This window comes from Setaria italica, chromosome II (assembly GCF_000263155.2).
Source record: "Setaria italica strain Yugu1 chromosome II, Setaria_italica_v2.0, whole genome shotgun sequence".
Lineage (NCBI taxonomy): Eukaryota > Viridiplantae > Streptophyta > Magnoliopsida > Poales > Poaceae > Setaria > Setaria italica.
This window is the reverse complement of record NC_028451.1, coordinates 36,961,157-36,984,309: the sequence shown is the minus strand read 5'-3', so window position 1 is coordinate 36,984,309 and position 23,153 is coordinate 36,961,157. Positions and strand designations below refer to the sequence as shown.

The 23,153-nt window shown below is 47.6% G+C and overlaps 4 protein-coding genes across 5 annotated transcripts; all 4 read right to left on the bottom strand.

Moving 5' to 3' along the window:
• Window positions 1-5,011: 5,011 nt before the first annotated feature.
• Window positions 5,012-5,647, bottom strand: LOC105913802. Its single transcript, XM_012843712.1, has one exon. The coding sequence runs from the start codon at window positions 5,645-5,647 to the stop codon at window positions 5,012-5,014; it is 636 nt and encodes a 211-aa protein (XP_012699166.1).
• Window positions 5,648-14,304: 8,657 nt separating this feature from the next.
• Window positions 14,305-14,784, bottom strand: LOC101757914 (probable WRKY transcription factor 14). Its single transcript, XM_004959543.2, has one exon. It carries the CDS (start codon window positions 14,782-14,784, stop codon window positions 14,383-14,385), a length of 402 nt encoding a protein of 133 aa, XP_004959600.1. The 3' UTR covers window positions 14,305-14,382.
• A 205-nt stretch (window positions 14,785-14,989) lies between these two features.
• Window positions 14,990-20,049, bottom strand: LOC101782219 (lysM domain receptor-like kinase 10). 2 transcript variants are annotated; one of them, XM_012843338.3, is made up of 11 exons: window positions 19,174-19,941; window positions 18,498-18,531; window positions 18,114-18,265; window positions 17,639-17,790; window positions 17,365-17,454; window positions 17,044-17,137; window positions 16,801-16,952; window positions 16,634-16,731; window positions 16,345-16,480; window positions 15,604-15,702; window positions 14,990-15,485 (listed from the first exon to the last, which is right to left on the bottom strand). In XM_012843338.3, the coding sequence occupies exons 1-11, from the start codon at window positions 19,808-19,810 to the stop codon at window positions 15,333-15,335; spliced, it is 1,797 nt and encodes a 598-aa protein (XP_012698792.1). In that variant the 5' UTR covers window positions 19,811-19,941; the 3' UTR covers window positions 14,990-15,332. The 2 variants fall into 2 exon arrangements, with proteins under 2 accessions (XP_012698792.1, XP_012698791.1); XM_012843337.3 differs by having other exon boundaries at window positions 16,634-16,952; window positions 19,174-20,049.
• Window positions 20,050-20,502: 453 nt separating this feature from the next.
• LOC101781817 (ethylene-responsive transcription factor 4) lies at window positions 20,503-21,964 on the bottom strand. The gene is made up of 2 exons (XM_004957258.2): window positions 21,457-21,964; window positions 20,503-21,278 (listed from the first exon to the last, which is right to left on the bottom strand). The coding sequence occupies exons 1-2, from the start codon at window positions 21,785-21,787 to the stop codon at window positions 20,803-20,805; spliced, it is 807 nt and encodes a 268-aa protein (XP_004957315.1). The 5' UTR covers window positions 21,788-21,964; the 3' UTR covers window positions 20,503-20,802.
• Window positions 21,965-23,153: the final 1,189 nt, after the last annotated feature.

The window sequence follows — 23,153 nt, the reverse complement described above, 5'->3', positions numbered from 1 at the left end:
CTAGTTGACGAGCCCCCGCCAGTACCCAGTGCTCAGACTCTTGCTTGATGCGTTGTAGAAGCTCCTGAGTCGAGGAGGAGCACTGGTTGAACACCCCCGCGTTGTGTTCCTTCCATAAACTCCAGATGACCAGCATGAATAGGGTGTCCAAGCCTTTCCGTCGCTCCTTTGGCTGTTGCCGTCTCAGCCTTGCATAGAATAGCTTCCAGGTGCAAAGTGGCATTGACAGCCGCCCATCCATGACAGGGTGTCCCACCAAATTTCCTTGGCAAACGCGCACCCACAAGGATATGGTTGCAGGTCTCATCTTCCTGCAGAGCCAACAATTGATCGCGGGCATCCAGACCATGTCGTCGACATCGGTCAGCTGTCCAGATGCGACCTTTTTTTCTTTTTTTTTCCCCAGCCAAGTGAAGAATTTGACTCTAGGAGGAGCCCAATTTTTCCAAATTCTTGACGTGCCTTGGAGCCGGACCCTACCCTCGTGTACTTCCCATCAATGGTCCATCGCCATCCTCCCTGCCTTCTTGCAAGCTCCACTCCGACAGACGCTCCCACATGCCAATGTACTCACCACAGATAAACCACCACCAATGTGGTTCATAGCTAAAGTTTAATTAAGGATCCAAACAGATACATAGCTAAAATTCAGCCAGTTGATGGGATCCAAGCAGAACCTTAGTGGGGGCTGAAGGGATCGTGACACACTAAAAGGGGGATGAATTGGGTGTTCTAAAAACTAAGGCTCCAAGCATATATAAAAATCTATATCGATTTCTATCTAGATGTGCACTAGATTTTTCTATGTGTTGCTATCTCTACCGCAAAAGAGTTTTGCACTTTAGGTTCCAATCTTATAAACTACACATGGCAATTCTAGGAAAGGTAAACGCAGAATTGTAAGTGCAATAAGAAATACGGAAGGTAAATGAGGTAGAGAAGGCAAACTCCTGGCGTGGTGATATGGCGATTTTTACCGAGGTATCGGAAAGCAAAGCTTTCCACTAGTCCTTATTGTTGGAGCCCGGGAATGCCCACGTAAAGGTATAAACTCCCCGGTCAACTAACTCCGTGGATAGCCGACGGGCATTCCCCACACACAAGTGGGTCTCCGTCTAGCCTTTCCCGGATGCTCCTTGCCGCTTTCACTTGGTAGGGCTTCATCAAAACATCAAGGGCCTCTCCTCCCTCTCACAAGCACCGACGGCCGCTCCACAAATGCGGTTGGAGAGTCTCGCAAGACTTACAAGCTCCGGATTTACAACTCTTGGTGCGTGCAAGCACCGATACAAAGGAGGTGTACAAACCTCGCCTAACTCTAGGTTAAACACCAAAGCAATACGCTAATAGACCTAAACTAGCACTAATCAAGACCTAAGCCTTATGCTAATTGCCACTACTGGGGATTCAACTTTCAGTACCGGTTCTAAACCCCCCTTTAGTACCAGTTATACAACCGGTATTGCTATGTCGGTACTAAAAGGGGGATCCCTTTAGTGCTGGTTGGTAACACCAAGTGGTACTAACTTGTTTTGCGCTAAAAAATAAAGCCTCACGTTGTGCGCGGTCCGTGGGATTTGAACCCACAACCTCAAGCCTCGCACAAGCCTTCCTTGCCATCCTACCTACGCAGTGCATGTGATGGAGGTAGATATGCTTTCCTTTTGAAGTAACCCGTGGAGGGCCTTTAGTTCCGGGTCATAACACCACTCGGTACTAAAAAGTGCCCCTTTAGTACCGGGTGGTGTTACCAGCCGGTACTAAAAAACCTCCGGGGGTCCCAAATTTGGACCCGATACTAATGCTAATATTAGTACCGGGTCAAAATGTGACCGGTACTAAAGAGTGGACGAAAGGTTGTTTGGTGGATAGAGCACTTGTGTGTATGTGAGAACTAAGCTTATAGCTTCTCCAAGCTCTAACACACGTGAAATGGCTGGGCAAAGCCAAGAAATTAGCCGTTACATAGCCGTTGTAACTTTCTACATATCACCGACTCATTCGCTGCCAAGGTTATTGTAGCCATTGTATGAATCGGTGAGGCCCAAATTATACTCCAAACCTTCCAGAGCCGATTTTAAGACGATACTGAGCCAAGCCGACGATCACCGACTGATTTGGTGATGGTTACTGTTACCAAAGTATGAATCGGTGGTAAACAGTGCACGCGCCTACCTTGGCTCTGCATATAGTCACAAACTGAATTGGTGACGGTTACTGTTACCAGATTATGAATTGATGGTAACAGTCAAGTGCCTACCTTGGCCCTGCATGTGGTCACAAACTGAATCGGTGACGGTTGCTGTTACAGATTATGAATCGGTGGTAATAGTGCACGCGCCTACCTTGGCCCTGCCTGTGGTCATCGACTGAATCGGTGATGGTTACTGTTACCAGAGTATGAGTCGGTGGAATGTGTTGATGCATATTTTCAGCACGATTCGCTTCAAATCTTCACATGTCTTTATCCCGGCTTCATCACCATCATTCGTAAGGCTTAAAATAAGACTATCTCTGCATTTTTTACTATCATTTGGATGTCGTAGAATTCTTCTAAGTCTTTCTTTTTCTTCTCATTTTGATGGTTTTATAATTCATCCTTAGGACCTATAAAACACCTACAAAGGTACATCTTGCAAACACATTAGTCCCAATGATTATATTATCATTAATCACCAAAATCAATATAGCCTAGGGCTATTTTCCTTACAGGGGCCTAAGCCCCCACCCCTGCGTGTAACATGCTCATAATGGGACTTTAGCTCTTCTTTAGTAGATGTAACTCTCACCATTTCTTGGTTGGTGGAATTTTTGAACTTACATTTGATGAAATCGCTCGGTCAATACATGATATCGACAGCTTCTCTTACGAGAGATATCCACGGTAAACGAGTTCATAGTAGGAACGTGTGATGTTTTAAAAAAAATAGTTTTCACCGGAGCTTGGTAAAAAATATTGTTTTGGAAAAGATCGTTGAAAGAATTTAAATGAATGTATCAATTATCATGAACATTTTCCCAAAATGTTTTTGGAGGAGCTATTAGAAAAATATTTTCTATCAAGATTGAAAAAACCTTTCAAGGTCAAAATTCTCTTTTGCAAATTCTATGCAATCTTTCTAGAACATTTCTTCTAAGAAAGTTCGCAAAAAATTGTCAAAAGATTTCACGGTGATTTTTAAAAAATAGCTTGCGCGTTCCAAAATTGGTAAGAATATCCATTTTACAAAAGAATGGGATACACACGCACAAGTATCACGGCAACTTTGCAAAAAAGAAAGGTATGGTAAGATATTGCTAGGGGTTCTTGGGCATCTTGGCACGAAGAGGATCGCATGGGGGTGGACGCTTGTCGCTCGCTCTCTCCCAAAATCCATTCGTCTCGGGTCTGCGGCGCAAGGAGGGCGGACGCTCGCCTGCCCGCTTCCTGCGTGAGCCGCCGCCGAGGCCAGCGGCAGGCAGAGAGAGATGCACCGGTAGCAGTAGAGAAACGATTTTCGATCCTTAATAAAAATCTTGGAACAAATCGGATCCAGGACTAAAGAGGTATTAGTCCCGGGTCTAAATTTCGTAGTCCCTCAGAACCCTTTTAGTCCCGGTTGGTGGTTCCAACTGCGATAAAAGTGGAACTTTTAATCCCGGTTGGAACCAACAACCGGAACTACTCTTTTTTTTATTCCTCCCGATCTACTCTCTCTCCGCACCAGCCTTAACTTATCGCCACCCCACCGGCCTCTCCCCCCCCCCCACTAATACCTTATCCTTTCCCAACCCACCACCAACCTCTCTTTCCCTCCACCACTTCCTCTCCTCCCTCTCCTCCCTCTTCTCCTCCCTCCTCCCTCCACTGGCTGCTGCCAGGGCCTCCCCGGCCGGCCCCCTGGCCGCTGGCCGCCGCCAACGCACAGGCCCTTCCCGGCCGGCCCCTAGCCGCCGGCGCATGGGGCGCACGAGCCCTCCCCAGCTGGCGACCGCCAGCGTGTGTGCGGGCGAGATGGCGAGCGGGGGAGCTTGTGGATACGAGAAGCCGGTGAATATTTCGTTTGTGAGTGATCTGGTAGTGCATGATTTGTTTGTGAATGATTCATTTGTGATTGTGTTATTGAATCCTCCGTGTGTTGTGAATCAAATCAAACTCATGTGTTGTGAATCAGATATTGTGCGAATTGATTGGTTGTGTGATGGTCATGTGAGATGAACATGTTTCTTGCTTCAATTGTTTCTTACTCTTGATTTGATTGTCTTGTGGAGTTGGAGATCAAGGAGGTGGTACGGTGGACGAGGCGGAGCTGCACGGGGCGGCGGCGCGAGCAGGCAGGATGGGGCAGCCCACTTTTTTTATTTTTCTTAACATTTTTAGTCCCAGTTGGTATTACCAACCGGGGCAAAAGGATGTCTTTAGTCCCCAGTGAAATACCTGGGACTAAAGAGGGGGATCTTTAGTCTCGAAAGATTAGTCCCGATTGGATTTTCGAGAGATATGAGGCTATCCAACCGGAACTAATGCTCCGTTTTCCACCGGTGATGCTTTTTTGACCGGAACAAATCTTCTTGTAATGCCTTCTATAGACAACTCGGCCCTGTATCGTATTAACTTCTCCAAGAGCATAAAACCTCATACTTCGTGTGCTGCGGGCCGTCTCTGATTGGTTAGGAGCATACGGTAAAAAAAAATTGGCACGTAAAACAGATCCAGAATTAAACAAACTGGCTCCAATGGATGCACCACCCTCTTGTCGGCTGAGTCATGTTAGATCGCAGCAATGCCGTGGTACGTTTGCAAAATAAATGCAGTGCAGTGTCAAGCAATAATGAGCAGAACGCTTCGCCGCACCACATAAAGTGTTTTTATTACGCGTTCATCAAATTAGTTCACGGCCTCTAAAACCTAGCTGCTACCATGTCTTAGCATCTCACGATCGACCTTATATAGTTCTATTGTCACTCGATTCGTCAGCACTAGTCTCTTCAACCTTACATCATTCATGTAAAGACTGCAAAAAGGAGATCACTAGAAGCTAAGGTTCATGCGGCTGCGACATCTCCTAATGAACATATCACAAGCCCCATCGATATCATCTTCCATGAACTCCAGACCTTCGGCCTCCCGGTTGCTCCTGATGATCTCAATGACCGAGGGCTCATCGTCGAACGCATCAACAACATCAAGATCGTCGTGCTCGTCGTCGTCCTGGACATCCTCATCATCACTGTAAATATTGTCATCGTCGAAGAGGGAGTTGGTCCATTCAGGGTAGCCATGATAACCCTCCTCGTACATTGCCACCTCAAACATACCGAGATGAGCCCTGCCACCATCGTCACCAGCTGGCTCTTCGCTCGTCGCCGTCGCCATGCCCAGAGCGAGAGCCTTGCTGCTGTGCTCCACCCTAGCCTTCTTCTCCTGACCACCCGATGCGACGAGCGCGTGGATCTGGCGAGACATCGCACAGACCATCGCCATCCTGCGACGCAGCGAGGCCAGGATCATGAGCTTCGTCCTCAGAGCATCCGTCTTGCTCTTGAACGACGTCACGGCCTTCTTCACGAGGTTGGGGGCGCTCTTGCTGATCTTCATCATCTTCGATGTGGGGAGCTGATGAAACTTCTTGTCAAGCAGATTTACTAAGGACCTGCTGTTCCTCATCAGGCCAGGCATGATGAGATTGTAGGCCAGTGAACTCCAGGGATGAGATAGCTGCTAGAAGGTTTGAGAGGCATGGGCCAGGTCCTGAAGCCCCATGAGGGTACTTATAGCCAAGAACCACCAGGAGCACTAATGACTACTAAACTGTCCAACAAGTTCCAATTTTGCTTGTGTACGTCAAGATCAAGCTTTTTTTTTTTTGCATGGTAGCTTTAGTTATAGAAAAACGAAAGTGCCTTTCCGTCTTTGGTTAGCTCAAAGCTTGAAAGAGACGTTCGAAGAAAAACAATAGGCTTATTGGCATGTGGAGCAACCACTACAATTAAGAACGGAGTAGTGTTGGGAATGGAAGCAAGAAAAGGAAGCAAAGGGGCTGGGGAGAAGGTTGGTTATATTTGAAAGAATTGCAATTAGGCATACAAATTAAAGAAGATGAAGGCTGCCTCCTGCGGATCCCTATATCTTTCTCGTTAACTACGATGCCTTAGTAGCCGTGATAGCATGAACCATTTCCGAGCCAAAGAGGTCAATCTCTCCTCTTGCAAAAAACGCACGAAGGCGGCGAGTTGGGGGCGCTTTTCTTGGCCGTTTCCGAGCGATACATGCCCAAAGGGGCCGGGCTGGATCCTGAAAGTTGTTCCAGCACGCCAGATCGTGCGTCCCCACGGCGCGCAATGCCGTCCTCGCTTTGCGCTGCTCGTCAACACGGAAAAAGCCGCCGGGGATCGCGTGATCTCGTCGTCCTTTCCGTTGCCCGGAGGTGGTCACTCACTCACGTACGCCGACCCACCCCGTTGCTTCCTTCGTGGCCTTGCGCTTGCGTGCGCTGCTGCTGTGGAGGTCCGCCGCCACCAAGAACCGCACGTGGCCCCCGTGCGCGTTGCTGTGGCAACTGACGACAACACGGCCAGGCTTTCAGAGTTGCTGTTCTTCGTGATCATTGGTGAATCATGCCCCGACGAGTAAACAAAAGTTGTAATCTCTGGTGGAAAACTCCATTATTGGACGGGGTGGAAAAAGAAAAGAAAAGAAAAGGCAGTCGGCCGTTACGGACCGATGTGCCGGCGGCGTGAGGCACGAGTTTCATTCACGGCTACGGAGAGTAACGAGATATTTGCGGCTGATCTGCTTGGCACTCTGATGCGCGTGTGCGAACACGCTCGTGATGATGATGGGGTTTCGAGTGCGTAGTTTTCGGGTGACACGAGTAACACCCGCTGTTTTTCGGTCGGTCCAACTTTATTATGAGCCTGGCGTTCGATCCTTCACCGAGCGAGAAAACGCCCGTTTGCCACCGTGTGGGGTGTCCGCTTCTCGCCGGAATAGATCCATGCATCCATGGCGTAGGCAGGAACGTACAGATCACTGACGGGCGACTTCGTAATGAACCAATCCGATATTTGGTACTTAGTCACACAATTCTCACGAGTACACTCCAGTTTAGTTGCTAAATCCTCTCAAAAACACTCGAGATACCAGCGAGATCCTCATATCACCGCCGCCGCCTCCGGATGCAGCCAGCCTGTAACGTCTTCCTTCCTTCTCCTCTCCTAAGCCAGCTACTCTTTTATCTTCATACGCCTCCAACTCTCATGAGTTTGATATTACTTGGGGCACCAATCTAAGCCGAAATACTTTGAGTTGGGCCTCGTCACTCGTGTGGTTCTTGTGGCACCGCCAACTTTTTCAGTTGGTTCAGGTTGTTGTATTCCCTCCGCTTCCTCAGTTGACTCCTGCACCTTCTGAATATATTTCTCCTTATGCAACTTCTGTGACGCCCGGTCCAATTTGGTTGTGGCCAAGTAGTGGCCCATGAGCGTAGGTGCGTATGTTTCGTACTACCTTGCTAGTTGAGCAAGGGTGGAGACAACTTATAAGCCTTTGTCTTCCAGCCATAGCACCTTCGGGTTAAACCCTTTTACACGAAGTGAGGATGAAAGTGTAAGCAGGGTGCTATGTGTACGCATGTCCGTCCCTCGAAAGGGTTGGGCGGTGCGGCTTAGAAGGACGGGGTGTTACTAATGGTATCAGAGTCGACCCTCGCGGTTGCGCGTACGGATCATTGTGACGGTATATGGCGCATGGCGCGTGTGAGATCTGGATGGGACACACGGCATGGCATATGGCGCCGCTCTGGATGTGCGGTCGTGCGCTAAGAGGAAACATTCCTGGACATTTGCCCAAGTGTGGGTGAGTTGGACCGATGAGGACGTCGGGTTCTTTTAGGAGGGGTGTATGTGACACTCGGCCCAATTTGGTTGTGGCCCATGAGCGCAGGTGTGCATGATTAGTACCACCTTGCTAGTTGAGCAAGGGTGGAGCCAACTTATAAGCATTTGTCTTCCAGCTATAGCACCTTCGGGTTAATCCTTTTACACGAAGCGAGAATGAAAGTGTAAGCAGGGTGCTATGTGTATGCGTACCCGCCCCTTGGAAGGGCTGGGTGGTGCGGCTTTGGAGGGCGGGGTGTTACATCTTCCACTTCATGACATTCCTCCCTCCATCAATATCGGCTTGTCCCCAAGCTGGAGCAGCCGGGAATTGTTGTTGTAGCACCACCTCATTTTCCCATGTTGACAGTGAGACTAGCCAAGAAGACCAATGTATCAGTCCATCATCAACAACATGAATGCCTCTTTGAATTGCTCTTCGCTGAAGCATGTGCATTGGAACTTGAAATTGTGTGTCAACAGGGGGCAGAGTGGGACTGACTAGTTGGTTAGTGCCCACAGCACGTTTTAGCTGCGAAACATGAAATATTGAATGAATAGTCGAAGATGGTGGAAGTTGTAGACGATATGCCACAGCTCCAATCTTTTCCAACACCATGAATGGACCAAAATATTGAAAGGATAACTTGTAATTGGCTTGAGGCATTACTGACTTCTGTGTAAGGTTGAAGTTTCAAATAAACTTGATCCCCAACTTGGAACACTCTTTATGTTCTGTTCTTGTCAGCCTGATATTTCTGCCTTTGTTGAGCTTGAATCAGGCAAGAGTTGACTCCAAATTTTCTGTTGGACAGCCATTCTTTTAGATCTGAAACAGCACATGCTTCTACTCTGCCAATCCCCAACTGTCTCAGTTCATGACCATAGAGTACTTCAAATGGAGTTTTGTTAAGGGATCAATGGTATAATGTATTGTACCAGAATTCAGCAAGAGCAAGCCACTCTTTCCATTTAGTGGGATAGTTATGCACAAAACATCTCAAGTATGCTTCCAGACATTGATTAACTCTCTTAGTTTGCCCATCTGTTTGTGGGTGATATGCTGAGCTTAGTTTCAACTCAGTTCCAGATATTTTGAACAATTCTTGCCACATATTACCATGAAAATTCTATCCCTATCAGAGATGATCACCTGAGGAAGTCCATGGAGCTTATAGACATTATCCATATACCATAGTGCAACTTTCATGGCTGTAAATGGATGGGCCAAAGGGATAAAGTGTGAATATTTCAAGAATTTATCTACTACCACCAAAATGCAGTTGTAATGCTTGGAAGTTGGCAATCTTTCGATGAAATCTGATGAAACAACTTGCCATGCATATTCACGAATTGCTAACAAATTCTTGAACCATTTTCTTTAATCCGGGCCAAGCAAACAAGTTTTTGACTCTTGTATAAGTTACATGAATGCCAGAATGACCTCCAATTGGACTTGCATGGAGAGCTTGGAGTAGTTTGTGTTGTGCTTCCACATTATGAGCTAGCCATATTCTGTTCTTGTACTTCATAACACGATTGTTCAGAGAAAAATGACCAGCAGAACCTGATACTGATAAAGATGCCAACAACTTACTGAGTTCAGCATGAGTAGAATACCCTTCAACAACACTCTGCATCCAGATTGGTTGCAATTGAGAAAACTGCTAGTATTTCTTGATGATTAGGTGAAGTGACTCTTGATAAAGCATCAGCCACTTTGTTATCGAAGCCTTTCTTGTAACAAATTTTATATTGTAGTACCAACATTTTGGTCATAGCTTTGTGTTGCCAAGGGGTTGAAAATCTCTAATCATCAAGGTGTATTAAACTCTTCTGATATGTGATAATGAGAAATTCACCTTGCAATAAGTATAGCCTCCAGAGATCAATGGCTATTAATATAGCTAGTTGCTCCTTTTTCATATATAGAGAGAGTCTAATTTCTGGGTCCCAAAGCCTTGCTGACAAAAGCAACAGGATGTCCATTTTGTTGTAAAACTGCCTTCACTCCTTTATCAGAAGCATCAGTTTCCACAATAAATTGCTTGGAAAAATCAGGCAGTGCTAAAACTGTAGCTGTGATGAGAGCTTCTTTCAAAGTGTTGAATGCTTCATCATGAACAGAGGTCCATAAGAATAACTCATTTTTCTTGAGAAGATTAGTGAGGGGTTTGAAGATAATACCAAAATTCCTCACAAACTTCCTGTAATATCCTGCCAAACCCAGAAAACTTCTCAATTCTTTAACAAAAGTTGGGATTGGCCAGTGTTGTACAATTTGTACTTTGGTTGGATCAGTAGCTACTCCTTTAGCATTGATAATGTGGCCTAAGTAAGGAAGTTCTTGTCTTGCAAATGAACATTTAGATAGCTTCACCTTGAACCGATGTTCTTGTAATATCTTGAATACAGCTGATATATGTTCCAAGTGTTGCTGCCAAGTTCTGTTATAAATTAGTATGTCATCAATGAAAACTATAACACAGTTTCTAAACAGGGGAGCAAGAATGCCATTCATTATTCTATGAAATATAGTAGGCTCTCCAGTAACCCCATATGACATTACTCTATATTCAAAGTGCCCATGGTGAGTTTGAAAAGCAGTTTTGAATTGATCTGTCTTTTTCATCTTGATTTGATGGAACCCTGATCTCATGTCTAAGGATGTGAACCATTGTGCTCTAGCTAATTCATCCATAAACTCATCTATGACAGCTAGTGGAAACTTGTCCTTAACTGCCAGTGCATTCGATCTTTGATAATCTACACACAGTCACCAGTTTTCTTCTTGACTAGTAGCACAGGTGAGGTAAAAGGGCTGGTACTAGCTTGGATCATACCATTCTTCAGCAACTCATTTACTTGTGCCTCAATTTCATCTTTTTGTGCTGGATTATATCTATAAGTTCTAAGCTTGAAATGTTGAGCTCGAGGATTGAATGATCGTATGGCCTTTCAGGAGGTAAAATTGTAGGCTCCTTGAGCAAGTCCTCAAAAACTTCTTGAGGCCAATCATTTGAGGTTTCACTTGGGTTCACTAAGTATAATTCAAGTATACACCAAAGCTCATCCTTCTTTAGAAGATGTTCCACTTCAGTATCAAAAATAAGATGACATTCAGTCAAGTCTGGTTTTATGCCTTGCAATTTAACTTTGGAACCCTTGTACTCAAAAGACATCCACTTAAGCTTCTAGTGTACTTCTATTGGACTATGTAGTTCAAACTAGTCCATGCCCAATATAACAACTGAGAGGCAATATCTTCAGAGATATAGTGAAACACTAGCCATTTATCCAAACCTTGCAATCTGGTAGTTCATGGGTGCAAGTGAGCCAATTACCATTCGCTACTCTCACTTGTATCGGCACTAGCAGTTTCTTCCAATTGGGTTTTTTTAATGCCATACCTTCACTAATGAAGTTGCCAGAACTGCCTGAATAAGCAAGAATAACAGCACTTAAATCCATCATTTTCCCTGAAAACCTGATGGTCCTAGGTGCTTCCACTCCATTAACAACAGCTAGAGATATTACACGTAATCTTCTCCAAAATCAGACCCAGAGGAGTGAGGAGAGGAGACAGACAATTCCACATTTGGATCTTGAATGAGTTGCCATAGTTCTTCAACAACATTCAGAGCAAATGTTGGAGCACATTTATGGCTTGGATTCCACCTTAAACCACACTTAAAGCATAAGCCCTTAGCTTTTCTGTAGGCCATCAATGTTGTTAACTTGTTTTCAAGAGCTTGACTACTAGAAGCCTTATAAGATTCTAGACTTCTTTTCTCATCATCAGTAGGGCTGGGACTGAAGCCTTTACTTCCAGAGAGTGTACCAGCATTGCTTATCTTCCTAGAAGATCTAATAGGAGTGACAAAATCAACCTTCCTATGTTCTTTCCTGCAAAATGGTGAGCGAACAAGCAGATCCAAATAGGCCTTTGCATCAAGACTACAGCTCTTATATCATCACGCAAGACATCTATGAATCTATTGGTAATCATAGCAAGTTTAATAGAAGAATCATGAGCAAGTAACTGATGGACTAGACAAATCAAACTTCTCAACATAATCTACCACATTACCAAACTGTCTAATGTGGAAAAAATGTCTGATAAGCTGATTGTGTTGCTCCTCCTCAAACCTACAGCAAATAGCTTGCCAAAGCTCTGCCCAAGAACTATTTATGGCAGTAGCTTTCATAGCTTGTAACCAAAAAGCAACAGAACCAGTGAAATACATAGTAGAAAATTTCATCCATAAGTGAGGAGGGATAGCATAAACCTCAAAGAAATTCTCACACTTCTTTATCCAAATCTTAGGACTACTACCATCAAAGGAAGAGAAATCTAGCTGAGGCAACAAAGCATTCAAGTTTGGACTACCATAACTAGTATCCATATTGCTAGCTCCAGCGAGAGAAAATGGAATTGGGGTGAGATTTGGTAGCATTTTTGCACCTATGACCGGGGAAGGCACAAGGGTGGTGACCACCCCATGGCCAGGTCCCCGATGAGCGTGTGCAAAGTAGTGGCGTTCAGGCCCTGAAGCCGCTTCCAAGGAGGTCGCAGCCAGATGGGCGGCCGTCAGCTTTGATTTGGTGAAGTCGAGGTGCTCAGTGTCGAACACCCTGTACGTGGGGTTCTCTATCTCATCTTGACGGACATCGATTTTGTCTACCTTAGCTTGGAGGTTCTCTATCTCATCTTGACGGAAAGCGATTTTGTCTACCTTAGCTTGGAGATCAGTCAGGGATACCTTGAGTTCGTCAACCTTGGAATCGATTTGGGGCCGCCAACCCGCAACATCCTTCATCACCGCCAGTGTTGGCATCGAGGGATTTCTTCAAAGTTTGAAGAGTCTCACGATCTGCAACACAATCTGCAGCTCGATCGACTTGCATCCGCTTCGCTTCGGCCTGCATCTGCTTGACCAAATCAGCAAGATCGGCGACCGCCTGCTCCATCTCTTTAGCCTTCTTCTGCTCCCGCATCAGGTACTGCGGCCTGAGCAGGTAATCGGGGAGCGCCGCCAGGATCTTGAGGCGGAGTTGGGGAACGCCGCAAGCTTCATGCCCGAGATCGATAGCTCTGAATACCAATTGTAATGAACCAACCCGATATGTAATACTTAGTCACACGATTCTTACGAACACACTCCAGTTTAGTCGCTAAATCCTCTCAAAAACACCCGAGATACAAGCGAGATCCTCATATCACCGCCGCTGCCTTCGGACGCAGCCTGCCTGTAACATCTTCCTTCCTTCTCCTCATCTCCTAATCCAGCTACTCTTTTATCTCCATACGCCTCCAATTCTCAGGGTCTGATATTACTTGGGTTGCCGATCTGAGCCGAAATACTTCGAGTCAGGCCTCATCACTCGTGTGGTTCTTCTGGCGCCACTAGCTTCTTCAGTTAGTTCAGGTTGTTGTATTCCCTCTGCTTCCTCAGTTGACTCCTGCACCTTCCGAATTTATTTATCCCGATGCAGCTTCCGCTTCATGACAGGCTTCTCCTTGCTGACACCGCGCGGTGCGCCCCGACACAAGCAGGCGGCGGAACAGACGAGCACCGCCTGGGCATATGCGCGCAAGGGCGCGGAGAGGGTTATGCAATGAGACAGAATGCAGGTGCGGGCAGAGGGCGCGCGTGGGCGTCGATGGTTGAGTGAGTGGTTCCGTGGTTGGTAGCAGACTGGCAGTGTAGCACGCGCGCCCGTGGACGCCAGGTACGTGGCGTGCTGGTCTCGACGCCTAGGGTCCTGCACGGGCACCGCGGATGGTAACGAGCCTGAGTTGTGCGGCTGCCGGTGAGAACCCGAGCCAGGCGGCGGACCGGCGGGCGAAAACAAGAGGATTGAGGAAGTTCTGGGAATAGGCGCTAGACGGATGAGTGGACGATTCGGATGAGTCGACGGCCGACCTATTTTTTTTATTAGAGGAAGGCCATATGGGCTGAAGCTACAAATTGGGTCGAAGAGTTTCTTTGGGCCCAGTTTACGCTAACGTTGTCATCTCTCCCGCCGACCCCCGCCGGCCGGCCCCTTTTCACGCTGGGGATTTAATTCAACACGAGGAAATATATAAAAAAACGGATTTTAGAGCGAAGGAAAAGCAAAAAAAAAAAGTTTCATGTGGACAATGGGATTTGAACCCACGCCCTTTCAGACCAGACCCTTAATCTGGTGCCTTAGACCGCTAAGCCATCTCCACTTTTTTATTCAATGCTCCAAGTTTTTGATTTACTAATTAAGGGCCTGTTTGGGAGGGGTGTTAAAGTTTAACAGATGTTAAACCCTCAAACGAGATGTTAAACTTTAGTATCTTGAGGTGTTTGAATAGTTTGTTAAATTTTAACACATTACATGAGAAATGACAATATTGCCCCTCCTTCCTCTTGCACGCTACCCTTTCCCGTGCTGCTGAATCGACACCAGGACCTCTCTGAATCGACGAGAGAAGAAAGAATCAAAGAGACAGTTTAGCAGTTTGCAGTCAATAATCAGTTGCCCTGTTCCCAACTACAGTGACACCCGGCGTTCAAGAACACCGTCGTCGTCCTCGAAGAACCGATCGAAGCCGTCCTCAAACGGCCCCAGGAAATCGTCCAAATCCAACGGATAGTCGTCCAGCGCCATATCCGCCTGCTGCCACGGCTCGTTCTCGTCGTCGGCCATCTCCGCGCCGCCGCCTCCGTCCACGGTCATGGAGGACGCGTCGGCGCTGTCCTCCTTGCGCCTGCCGGCGGACGCCTCGTCCGACGCGCCGTGGGACGCCTGGTGGCCGTCGCCGTCGGACGACGCCGACCTGTGCCGCGTGGTCCCGGCCAGCGCGTTGAGCATCGTCGGCACGGCGTGGCAGTGCTCCGCGATGTAGGTGACGACGAGCACCCCGGGCTTGGCCGGTCTGCGCTCCACCAGCATTGGGAGACACGCCGCTCAGAGCCGCCCGCCGCCCGCACGAGGCATCCCGGCGCCGGAGCGGCGCGGACCGACGGTGGCGGGCACAACGGCGGCGCACGACGGGCGAACCGGCGGCAGCGGACAACAGGCGGATCCGTCACAGGCGGACCGACGGATCGCGGGAGGAAGATGGGGGCAGCAGAGGAGGAGGGGGGCAACCAGGGGATATGTGAAATAGAGGACCACTTTTATCACCTTTAGCAAGTTTTAACACCCCTCCATGTGTTTATAAAAAATGAGGTGTTAAACTTTAACACAATCCTTTTAACACACCTGTTTGGCAGCCAATGTGTTAAAAAGGTGTTAAAAGCCTGAACAGGCCTAATTTTTATTAAGCGATGCAAACAAGCAAAGAAACTGCACGCTCGCTTATACTATTTTCATATGGAAAAGCAGCTCTCTAAATACTCTAAAAGGCAACATGTACACCACACGCTTATGCGTAACTAAAAGCCCGATCCGCCACCGCCATGTAACAATCAAGGCCAGATATACCCCGAGGGGCGATGCTAACCAGATCTTAGTTCTCTGGGAGAGAGTTCCAGTCCCCGAGTTAGCTCATTGTCCTTGGATGAGAGCGCCATGAGAGCAACCACCACAGATCTCATCGTGGGCCTCATGCTGGGCTCTTCATGCGTGCATGACTTCGCAAGGTTCGCCATCTGGTGCAGAGGACACACGACACAGGTGAGCACGCAGCTTAACACTCAGACGTTTAGCAGTTTGTGGAAGAAGTGAAGGAAAACTGATTGTGGAGCTCGGTTTGCCTGTGTCACTGACCTTCAGAACCGAGTCAACGGGATAGTCACCTGCTAGCCTTGGATCAATCAGTTCCTCAAGAGCTTCCGTGGGGTTTGGCATGCTCAGAGTCTCCTCAAACTGAGGAAAGCAACAAGTAGATTAGAGAGATCAAACACACGCTTTTCATTTTGTGCATTAACATCCAAACATGAAAATGTAACTCTATTTTTTGTTGTCAGGATTTCATTGCATTCCTGGCAAATTCTGTGGTCATAGGAATCCACGATTTAAATGTCACAAAGTCATCATTAGTGTGAGCGCACTTATCATGGTGCAGTCTAGATTTTCTACAACAATAATGGTGACACCTGCAGTCACCAAGGTAATTGAATGGCAGTCTAGATTAGAAGAATACAGGAAAAAATTGTTGCAGAGTTCAGATCACCAGAACATATTAGCAAACTTATTCATAATTCCTGGATCCAAGTGGTTAACATACATGTTAAGAAATTAGTTACAGAGTTCAGATCACCCGAACATATTAACTATATTCAGATCACCATACATGTCGCTGACAAGTTCATTCATGCGACATATCAACAAACATTCATAATCCCTTAACTCTATATGTTGCAAACAAATTCATTAACATCTTGGAGAATTCTAGTCACGCACACATTCTAATTGACACTAAGTGCAAAGCATGCTCGTGCTCTGTATGTTTTGAATATCTTGAAGTGCAATATTGTGAATCGAGAATTGATCGCGGGAAAAAATTACCAGACAAACCAGGCTTGTTGTATCTGTGAATTCTGTTGATCTCACAATAGCTTCTTTGGCTGAAATAAGTTCATACAAGACGATACCAAAAGCATAGACATCCACTTTAGGAGAAACCTCTCCATATCGAGCATACCTGTAAATCAGATGACTCTTTGGTATAGTACTAAAATGTAGAAGTCAGATAGCAAATAGTAGTCTACGAAGCTATGCTCTGATATTTTCATAGTGTGCACATTCATGCGAACTGAATAAAAGAACAAAGATACGTGATACTCTGAGAACTTACTCTGGAGGCATGTAACCAAATGTACCAACAACTCGTGTTGGAAGTGACCGTGATGCAGTTCCAATTTCTGTAAGCTTTGTCAGTCCAAAATCTGCTACCTGCAAGGTACCATTGATATTGCACATAAGATGACTAAGACATGGACGGTTTTCATGAAAGGTTTCAACCTTTGCTCGAAGGTCTTTGTCAATCAGGATATTTGCAGACTTGATATCCCGATGAACATACACTGGAACAGTGTGTTCATGAATATACTCGAGACCTCTTGCTGAATCAAGGGCTATTCGCTCTCTACTGGTCCATGAAAGAGGTTCATATCCTACATAGAAATATATGTGCTGAATACTTCAGGGAAATATTAATACAGTACAAGTACAGCAATGTAATGCATTCAAATAGAAACACTTTACCAGTCCCATGGAGATGCTGGCTTAGGTTTCCATTCTCAATAAATTCATAAACAAGGAACAAGCAATTCTCGACACAATAACCAATTAAGTGCACCTGTGGATACCAAAGCATAATTTAAAAAAAAACTGACGGGAAACAATCTGATATAGTGATGTATGACTGTATGTTACATATTGAAGAAATCTAATCTTGTGTGAACTCTAATCAATTTTATTGTCGATTTTCTTAGGGAAGTACAGGAAAAACAAAATAGTAGGTGGGTAACAAAGATTAGTTTCAAATGTTGCCCTATCTCAGAAAAATATCAAATGATCACCAACCAGATTCAAGTGATGGACATGCGTCAAAACCTTCAGTTCAGCGAGGAATTCTTGAGTTGCCTTTGCATCCATTTTCTTTATGGCAGCTTTCTGGATACCAGAAAGAAAGGGAAAATCATTTCAAATCTCAAGCATATCACATATGGATTTGCTCCTTTCTTACTTTTATATTCAAGTCCATAAGTGGTCACATACTTTAGTTGTCTAACAAATTGTCCAACGCACATGCTAAATTGCTTATTCATGTTACACACTGAGAAAATGTTGAACTGACCTCGCCTCTAAGCTCAGCATAATAAACAGAGCCAAAACCACCTTGCCCAATTTTATGCTCCATACTAAAGTTGTGTGTAGCATCGCAAAGTTCTTCATATGAGAACTGTATGGATCTGTTAACCTTAATGCCCTCAGCTTGTGAAGCACTGCCTGGAAAAGGCATTTAATTAAAAAGGGATGAGAAGTTGGCAAAAACACACTATTGTGTTTGCAATTATAATGCAAGTGGTACAAGGAAAAAGATAATATTTCCCTCACAAACAAAAGCAGATATCAATAACCTCAAAAGAAGCATTAAATGTCCAGTTGTCCACATATCACATTATAGTAGTAATAAGAGAATAAGCTTGCATGCATGCATGTATGGGTGCATGTAATCTGTGTTAAAAGGCAAAGTTGGAGTATGACAACAAAATGACAAATGAAACAGCTTGTTTGGATGTGTGTAAACTTATATAATGAATTTTCATTACCAAGTTGGACCGAATCCTCTGGACAGGGGAGTGATTTGGCCTTTCTCATTTTTTGCCGCCTATAATAAATGACAACCAGCCAGATCCCCACAATCAAAATAACAATACAGGCTATCACAATTCCTGCTACTGCTCCTCCAGAAAGAGTATTTCCTGTTCCATGTAGTATATATGAGTTAATCGCCTTTGTTTCTGTCAACTGAACAAACCATCCAGTTTTGCTTGCTGATGTTTGATAGCCTCGATATAGAAGCATAATAGCTCACAAAAGTGTAGAAGTGTGCCAGCACTGCACAAGCTGATGTACATATCAGAATTCAGAACTAGTTAAGTTATAATCGAAATAATAGATGATAATTGAACAGATAGTGCAAGAATACTAACCCTGATTCCAGAGGGCGGTAACTACCATTTGTATCTGAAAAAAAGTAAAGTGTATAAAATGATCAAGTCGAAGCTATATGATTAGATTGTTAACACTAACTTTTAAATTCCTCACAAAAAATAACAAGTTAATTGAATGAAAAACACATAAACGACCACAGTAAGTTGAGTTGACCAACTGAATGAAAAAATACATAGAAATGACCACAGTAAATTGAGTTGACCTATTACTGTTATTGACTAAATAACTATATAGTATCAACAAATAAGGTATACAATTCGAGTTGAATGACATATGGTGTTATGCACAGCTCATTGACTATAATAAACAAATGAACCCATTCATTTTTTATATATCTTATTATTGATTTACTATCTAGTAGCCTGGCCCTACACATCAAAAAATAGCAGTCAAGACTCAAGATAACTAAATTTACCATACAGTAAAATAGTACCATACCAACAAAATGGTATACCTAGGGGAGAACAATTATTTTGCCACCTAAGATTAGCCATTTTTGAGCTGTTCAAAATTAAAATAACCTATGAAACCAAATTAAAATTCAAGCATTAATCAGCTGCATACAGGCTACACGATCAATTGTTCAATGCCGAAACCCCTTCTTAATTCATAATTTTATCACATAACCAAACCAAATTGGAATCTAGCCCTCACCTTTCACCGGGATAAACACAATTCCCTTCCCGGAGACCCCACCCATCCCGGGATTATACCTCCTGAGCAGGTCCATTTGCGCCGGCGACGAGAACCCGTACTGCTCCGCCGCCGAGGCGAGCGTCTCCCCGTCCCAGAGCGGGTAGGTGAGGAACAGCCCGTACCGCGGCGACACACTCTTGTCGCCGCACGAGCAGTTAATGGTGGCATCAATCGTCCCAGATGCCGGTAACTTATCCGCCGGGTACCTGTTGGTGGCCTTCAGCCACGCGGCCGTGGTGAGGTTGGCGAATTCCGCGGCGACGTCGCCGTACGACTCGCCGCGGGAGAGATTGCTGGGGATCGACCCGGCGAGGTAGGTGGAGGTAGGGTCGGCGGGGAGGGCGAGGCACGAGCAGGTGAACGGGACGCTGATCCGGGCGCCGGTGACGATGTAGTTCGGGTCCGTGATGTTGGGGTTGTAAGGGAGCAGCGCGGTGTAGTCGGGGAAGTTGAAGAGGGAGGCGATGAAGGTGAGGTTGGACTCCGCCGTGAAGTAGTACGCGGCGAGGGCCAGCGGGCAGCCGACGCGGCAACCGTCACCGGACGCTGCCGCCGTAGAGGCTGCGCCGGCGACCAGGAGGAGGAGAGGGAGCATGGTGGGGACTGCGGGGCGGTGCGGAGCCGTGGCAGTGGCAGGGAATGGGTGGAGTTGACTGGGGAAGACGAAAGTGACACCGCAGTTTGACGCGCTACAGTTGTGTGTGTGGCCCGTGACTCCCGTGGGCTTTGCCGCTTTGGTGGTGTGTGTGGTGGACTGATGGATGATGATGGGTTGGTCTCGTCTCGGTTGTCTCGGGCCGAAAATCACACGCCAAGGCCTAGTTCATTTGTGCACACGGGAAAACACTATCACATTTTTTTGTTTTTATATACACTCTTTGTAATGTTTTAAATTTTTATACATCTCGTTTCTAGTCAAACTACCTTCTAAACTCTATTTTTTGTGCATGTCGGTCGAGACTTTTTACCTAGGGATCTAGATTGAATCAGGCTAGGAGTCAAGTTGGTTCGCTCATCCCTCTATCTTTCACTGTGCACTTGAAATTTCCGTTGCTACAAACCTAAATGGAAATGATTAAAAAAGATTTGATACACTACTTAGTGCCTCTTTAAAAATTTTGTAATTTTCACGCAAGTGTGGTCATCGGTCATTTTTTTCAATTCGTATCAGAAGAGCAAGTACGTGTACGTGCATTCGCAATCGGAAGCAATACTACGTGCATGTACTACGCAGAAATGATATGATAAACGTGTCATCCACGTCTGCAGGTCACGAGCACATAAATCTGGAAGAAACTCCGGCGGCCTCAGGCTCCGTGTACCAGTGTTAATCACTTGTTCATTCAACCCTACCACGTCTTCACCGTCGTACATCCCCGCACACGACACGGTGCGCGAGCTTCCACTGTTCCACATGTGCTCAGTGCACGTACATTGTACCGTTGTACGCGATGCCACGGGCACGAGCAAGCTCTCATCGGGCGTCACGCAACCCCTGTGGCTGTGGCACACGCTACACAGCAAACTGCTCGACCGATCGTCCAACCGCACGACCACACGGCGCACCGTACACCGTGCGACCCATGCTCACCTTCTGTCGCCGACGCTGCCGCCGCCAATGCCATCACGGCCGTGACCGCTACCCACCGGCGGCGGCGGCGGCAGCCCGGACGCGACGGCCCGGACGTGGCCCGCGTCGCTGCTCTGGAGTATGTGCGCGTACTGCCAGAGGCCGGGGAACTCCACGACCGTCGCGGCGGCGGCGAAGGTGGGAGACGACGGCGGCGACGGCGATATGATGGGGAGGTGCGCGGCCGTTGCCTGCTGCTGGGGTCGTTGCGACGGCGCCGCCGTTGCGGGGAAGTTGAGCTTGGCCTTGGCGCCCTTGAACCTGCGCGCGGCGGCGTCGTAGGCGCGCGCGGCCTCCTCGGGCGTGGCGTACGTGCCGAGCCACACCCGCGCCGCCTTCGCCGGGTCGCGGATCTCCGCCGCCCACTTCCCCCACGGCCGCCGCCTCACGCCCCTGTAATGCTGCTGCGCTCCGCCGCCTCCATGTCGTCTACCTGCACACGCGCACGTCACGAGTCATGACCGTCGTTGACAACAGCTATCTCAGTAACGTACGGCACGGGACGATGACGTGGAACGCGACAATATTGAACGTGGAAACACCGTGCATTCGCGAAGGAAATGCAGGTGAGCGCGCAAGCAAATTAAAGATATCGAGAGGCCGCGCCGTACCTTGCCACGGCGCCGGCGGCAGTGCCGAGGCCGCCACGCCGCCCCCGCGCGTCGTCGGCGGCGGCGGCTCGGTGGCGCAGACGACGTACGTGAGCGCCGCGGCCACGGCGGCGGCGTCGTACTCGGCGCGGGCCGCGGAGTAGCAGTGGCCGACGAAGCCGCCCCCAACGGCGGCTACTCGCTCCTCCTGCTCCTCCTCACCCCACCAAGGAGCAACGAGACCTCTGTCGCCGTGCATGCCTCCCGGGCGTGCCGCGCCTGCTTGGACCTGGATGAACCACGCCCGTCGCTCGTCCACTTCCTCGCCGGTCACCACCACCCCAACTCCCATGCGCTTGGCAATGGCAAGTTCCCTTCGTTCGGCAGCCACGCCGCTAACCTAGAAAAGGTGATAAGACAACGATGCGAACCGAAGACTGCTGGTCTGGTGGTCACCCCCGCATTATATAGGCAAGCTCTCTGCTAGATTAACTGAATAACACAGAGGATTAAGCAGCAATAGCCAACTAACACTGCGCCATTAATCTGCAAGGACATGATGATGGCATATGGTACAACAGCAACAGGACCTGCTCCTACGTCCTACCTGCTACCTCATCCCGTGATGCAGCACCAGGACACCGTCGTTATTGTTGCGTACAAACATTACCAACAACACATGGAAAGAAAAAACCTTAGAGGTTGGTCTCGTTTTCTTGATGCGAGTGAAAGGAGGATAATCCAAGTTGATTGGCAGCGAAGTGACTCCAACCGCACGGGGAAACAACTACTCGTCGTCAGTCGTCACGATGCAAGTGGGAAACGGGACGTGGACAAGCCCAGGGAGGAACTTTCGGTGAAGCTTCGTCTCGGGGAAGTCAAGGGCGCGACGCCATGGACGTTCACACGGGAGCAGATCGATGTCTCTCCAAATATATACAATATATACAAGTGGATGCGGATCATTCATGCAGTGATGCATGCCATCCTGAACTGAAATGTAAGGGCACCCGCAATGGTGCCGTTAAGCTCTCTACAAGGGAGCCACGTAGGAAAGAGAAGCGAGGAGACAAGGTGCTGCGGCTAGAGCTGGTGAGGATCACACAGGAGCATATCGATGTCTCTCCAAAAATATACTAGTGGATGTGGATCATTCATGCAGTGATGCATGCCATCCTGAAATAAAATGTAAGGGCATCCGCAATGGTGCCGTTAAGCTCTCTACAAGGGAGCTACGTAGGAAATAGAAGCGAGGAGAGAAGGTGCTGCCACTAAAACTGGTGAGGGCCACTAAAGCTGGTGAGGGCCGCTAGCACACGTCTCCGTGCTAAGCAGGCCCCACCAGGTGCTTAGTAATCAGTTCCATCCTCTCTCTTTCGGTCATCTCCCCACCACGATCTTGCGTTCTGGCCGTCTCTCGACTCCTCCGCTGGGCACGACCAGCGCCGCAAGACGAGACGAGGTGCCGGCGATAGCACGAGGCGGGACGATGAGCGCACCAGGCCACCAGCGAGGAGGAGTGGAGGACGGGCTGCACCTTGTCGCCGTGGACGCGGTAAGGGGCGGGGGTGCCGTGGCTTCCTGCGACGGCTGCGACTCGCGGGAGGAGGCGCGGCCACTGGAGTGAGCAAGAACGGTGACGGCCTGTGCTCGGTGCGGGGAGGGAGTGGGGATGAGGAGGTAGAGGCTAGCCAGGCACAGGGCCGCCAGTCCGCCAT

Excerpts from the sequence above, each read along its gene's own strand:
- LOC101757914 (XM_004959543.2), bottom strand. The coding sequence starts at position 14,784 with ATGCTGGTGGAGCGCAGACCGGCCAAGCCCGGGGTGCTCGTCGTCACC.
- LOC105913802 (XM_012843712.1), bottom strand. The coding sequence starts at position 5,647 with ATGAGGAACAGCAGGTCCTTAGTAAATCTGCTTGACAAGAAGTTTCAT.
- LOC101782219 (XM_012843337.3), bottom strand. The coding sequence starts at position 19,810 with ATGCTCCCTCTCCTCCTCCTGGTCGCCGGCGCAGCCTCTACGGCGGCA. Across the intron at positions 17,455-17,638 it reads ATGCTGAGCTTAGAGGCGAG|AAAGCTGCCATAAAGAAAAT; the intron begins GTCAGTTCAACA and ends TCTGGTATCCAG. Across the intron at positions 16,953-17,043 it reads CCAGCATCTCCATGGGACTG|GATATGAACCTCTTTCATGG; the intron begins GTAAAGTGTTTC and ends ATTTCTATGTAG.
- LOC101781817 (XM_004957258.2), bottom strand. The coding sequence starts at position 21,787 with ATGGGAGTTGGGGTGGTGGTGACCGGCGAGGAAGTGGACGAGCGACGG. Across the intron at positions 21,279-21,456 it reads GCCGCCGGCGCCGTGGCAAG|GTAGACGACATGGAGGCGGC; the intron begins GTACGGCGCGGC and ends GCGCGTGTGCAG.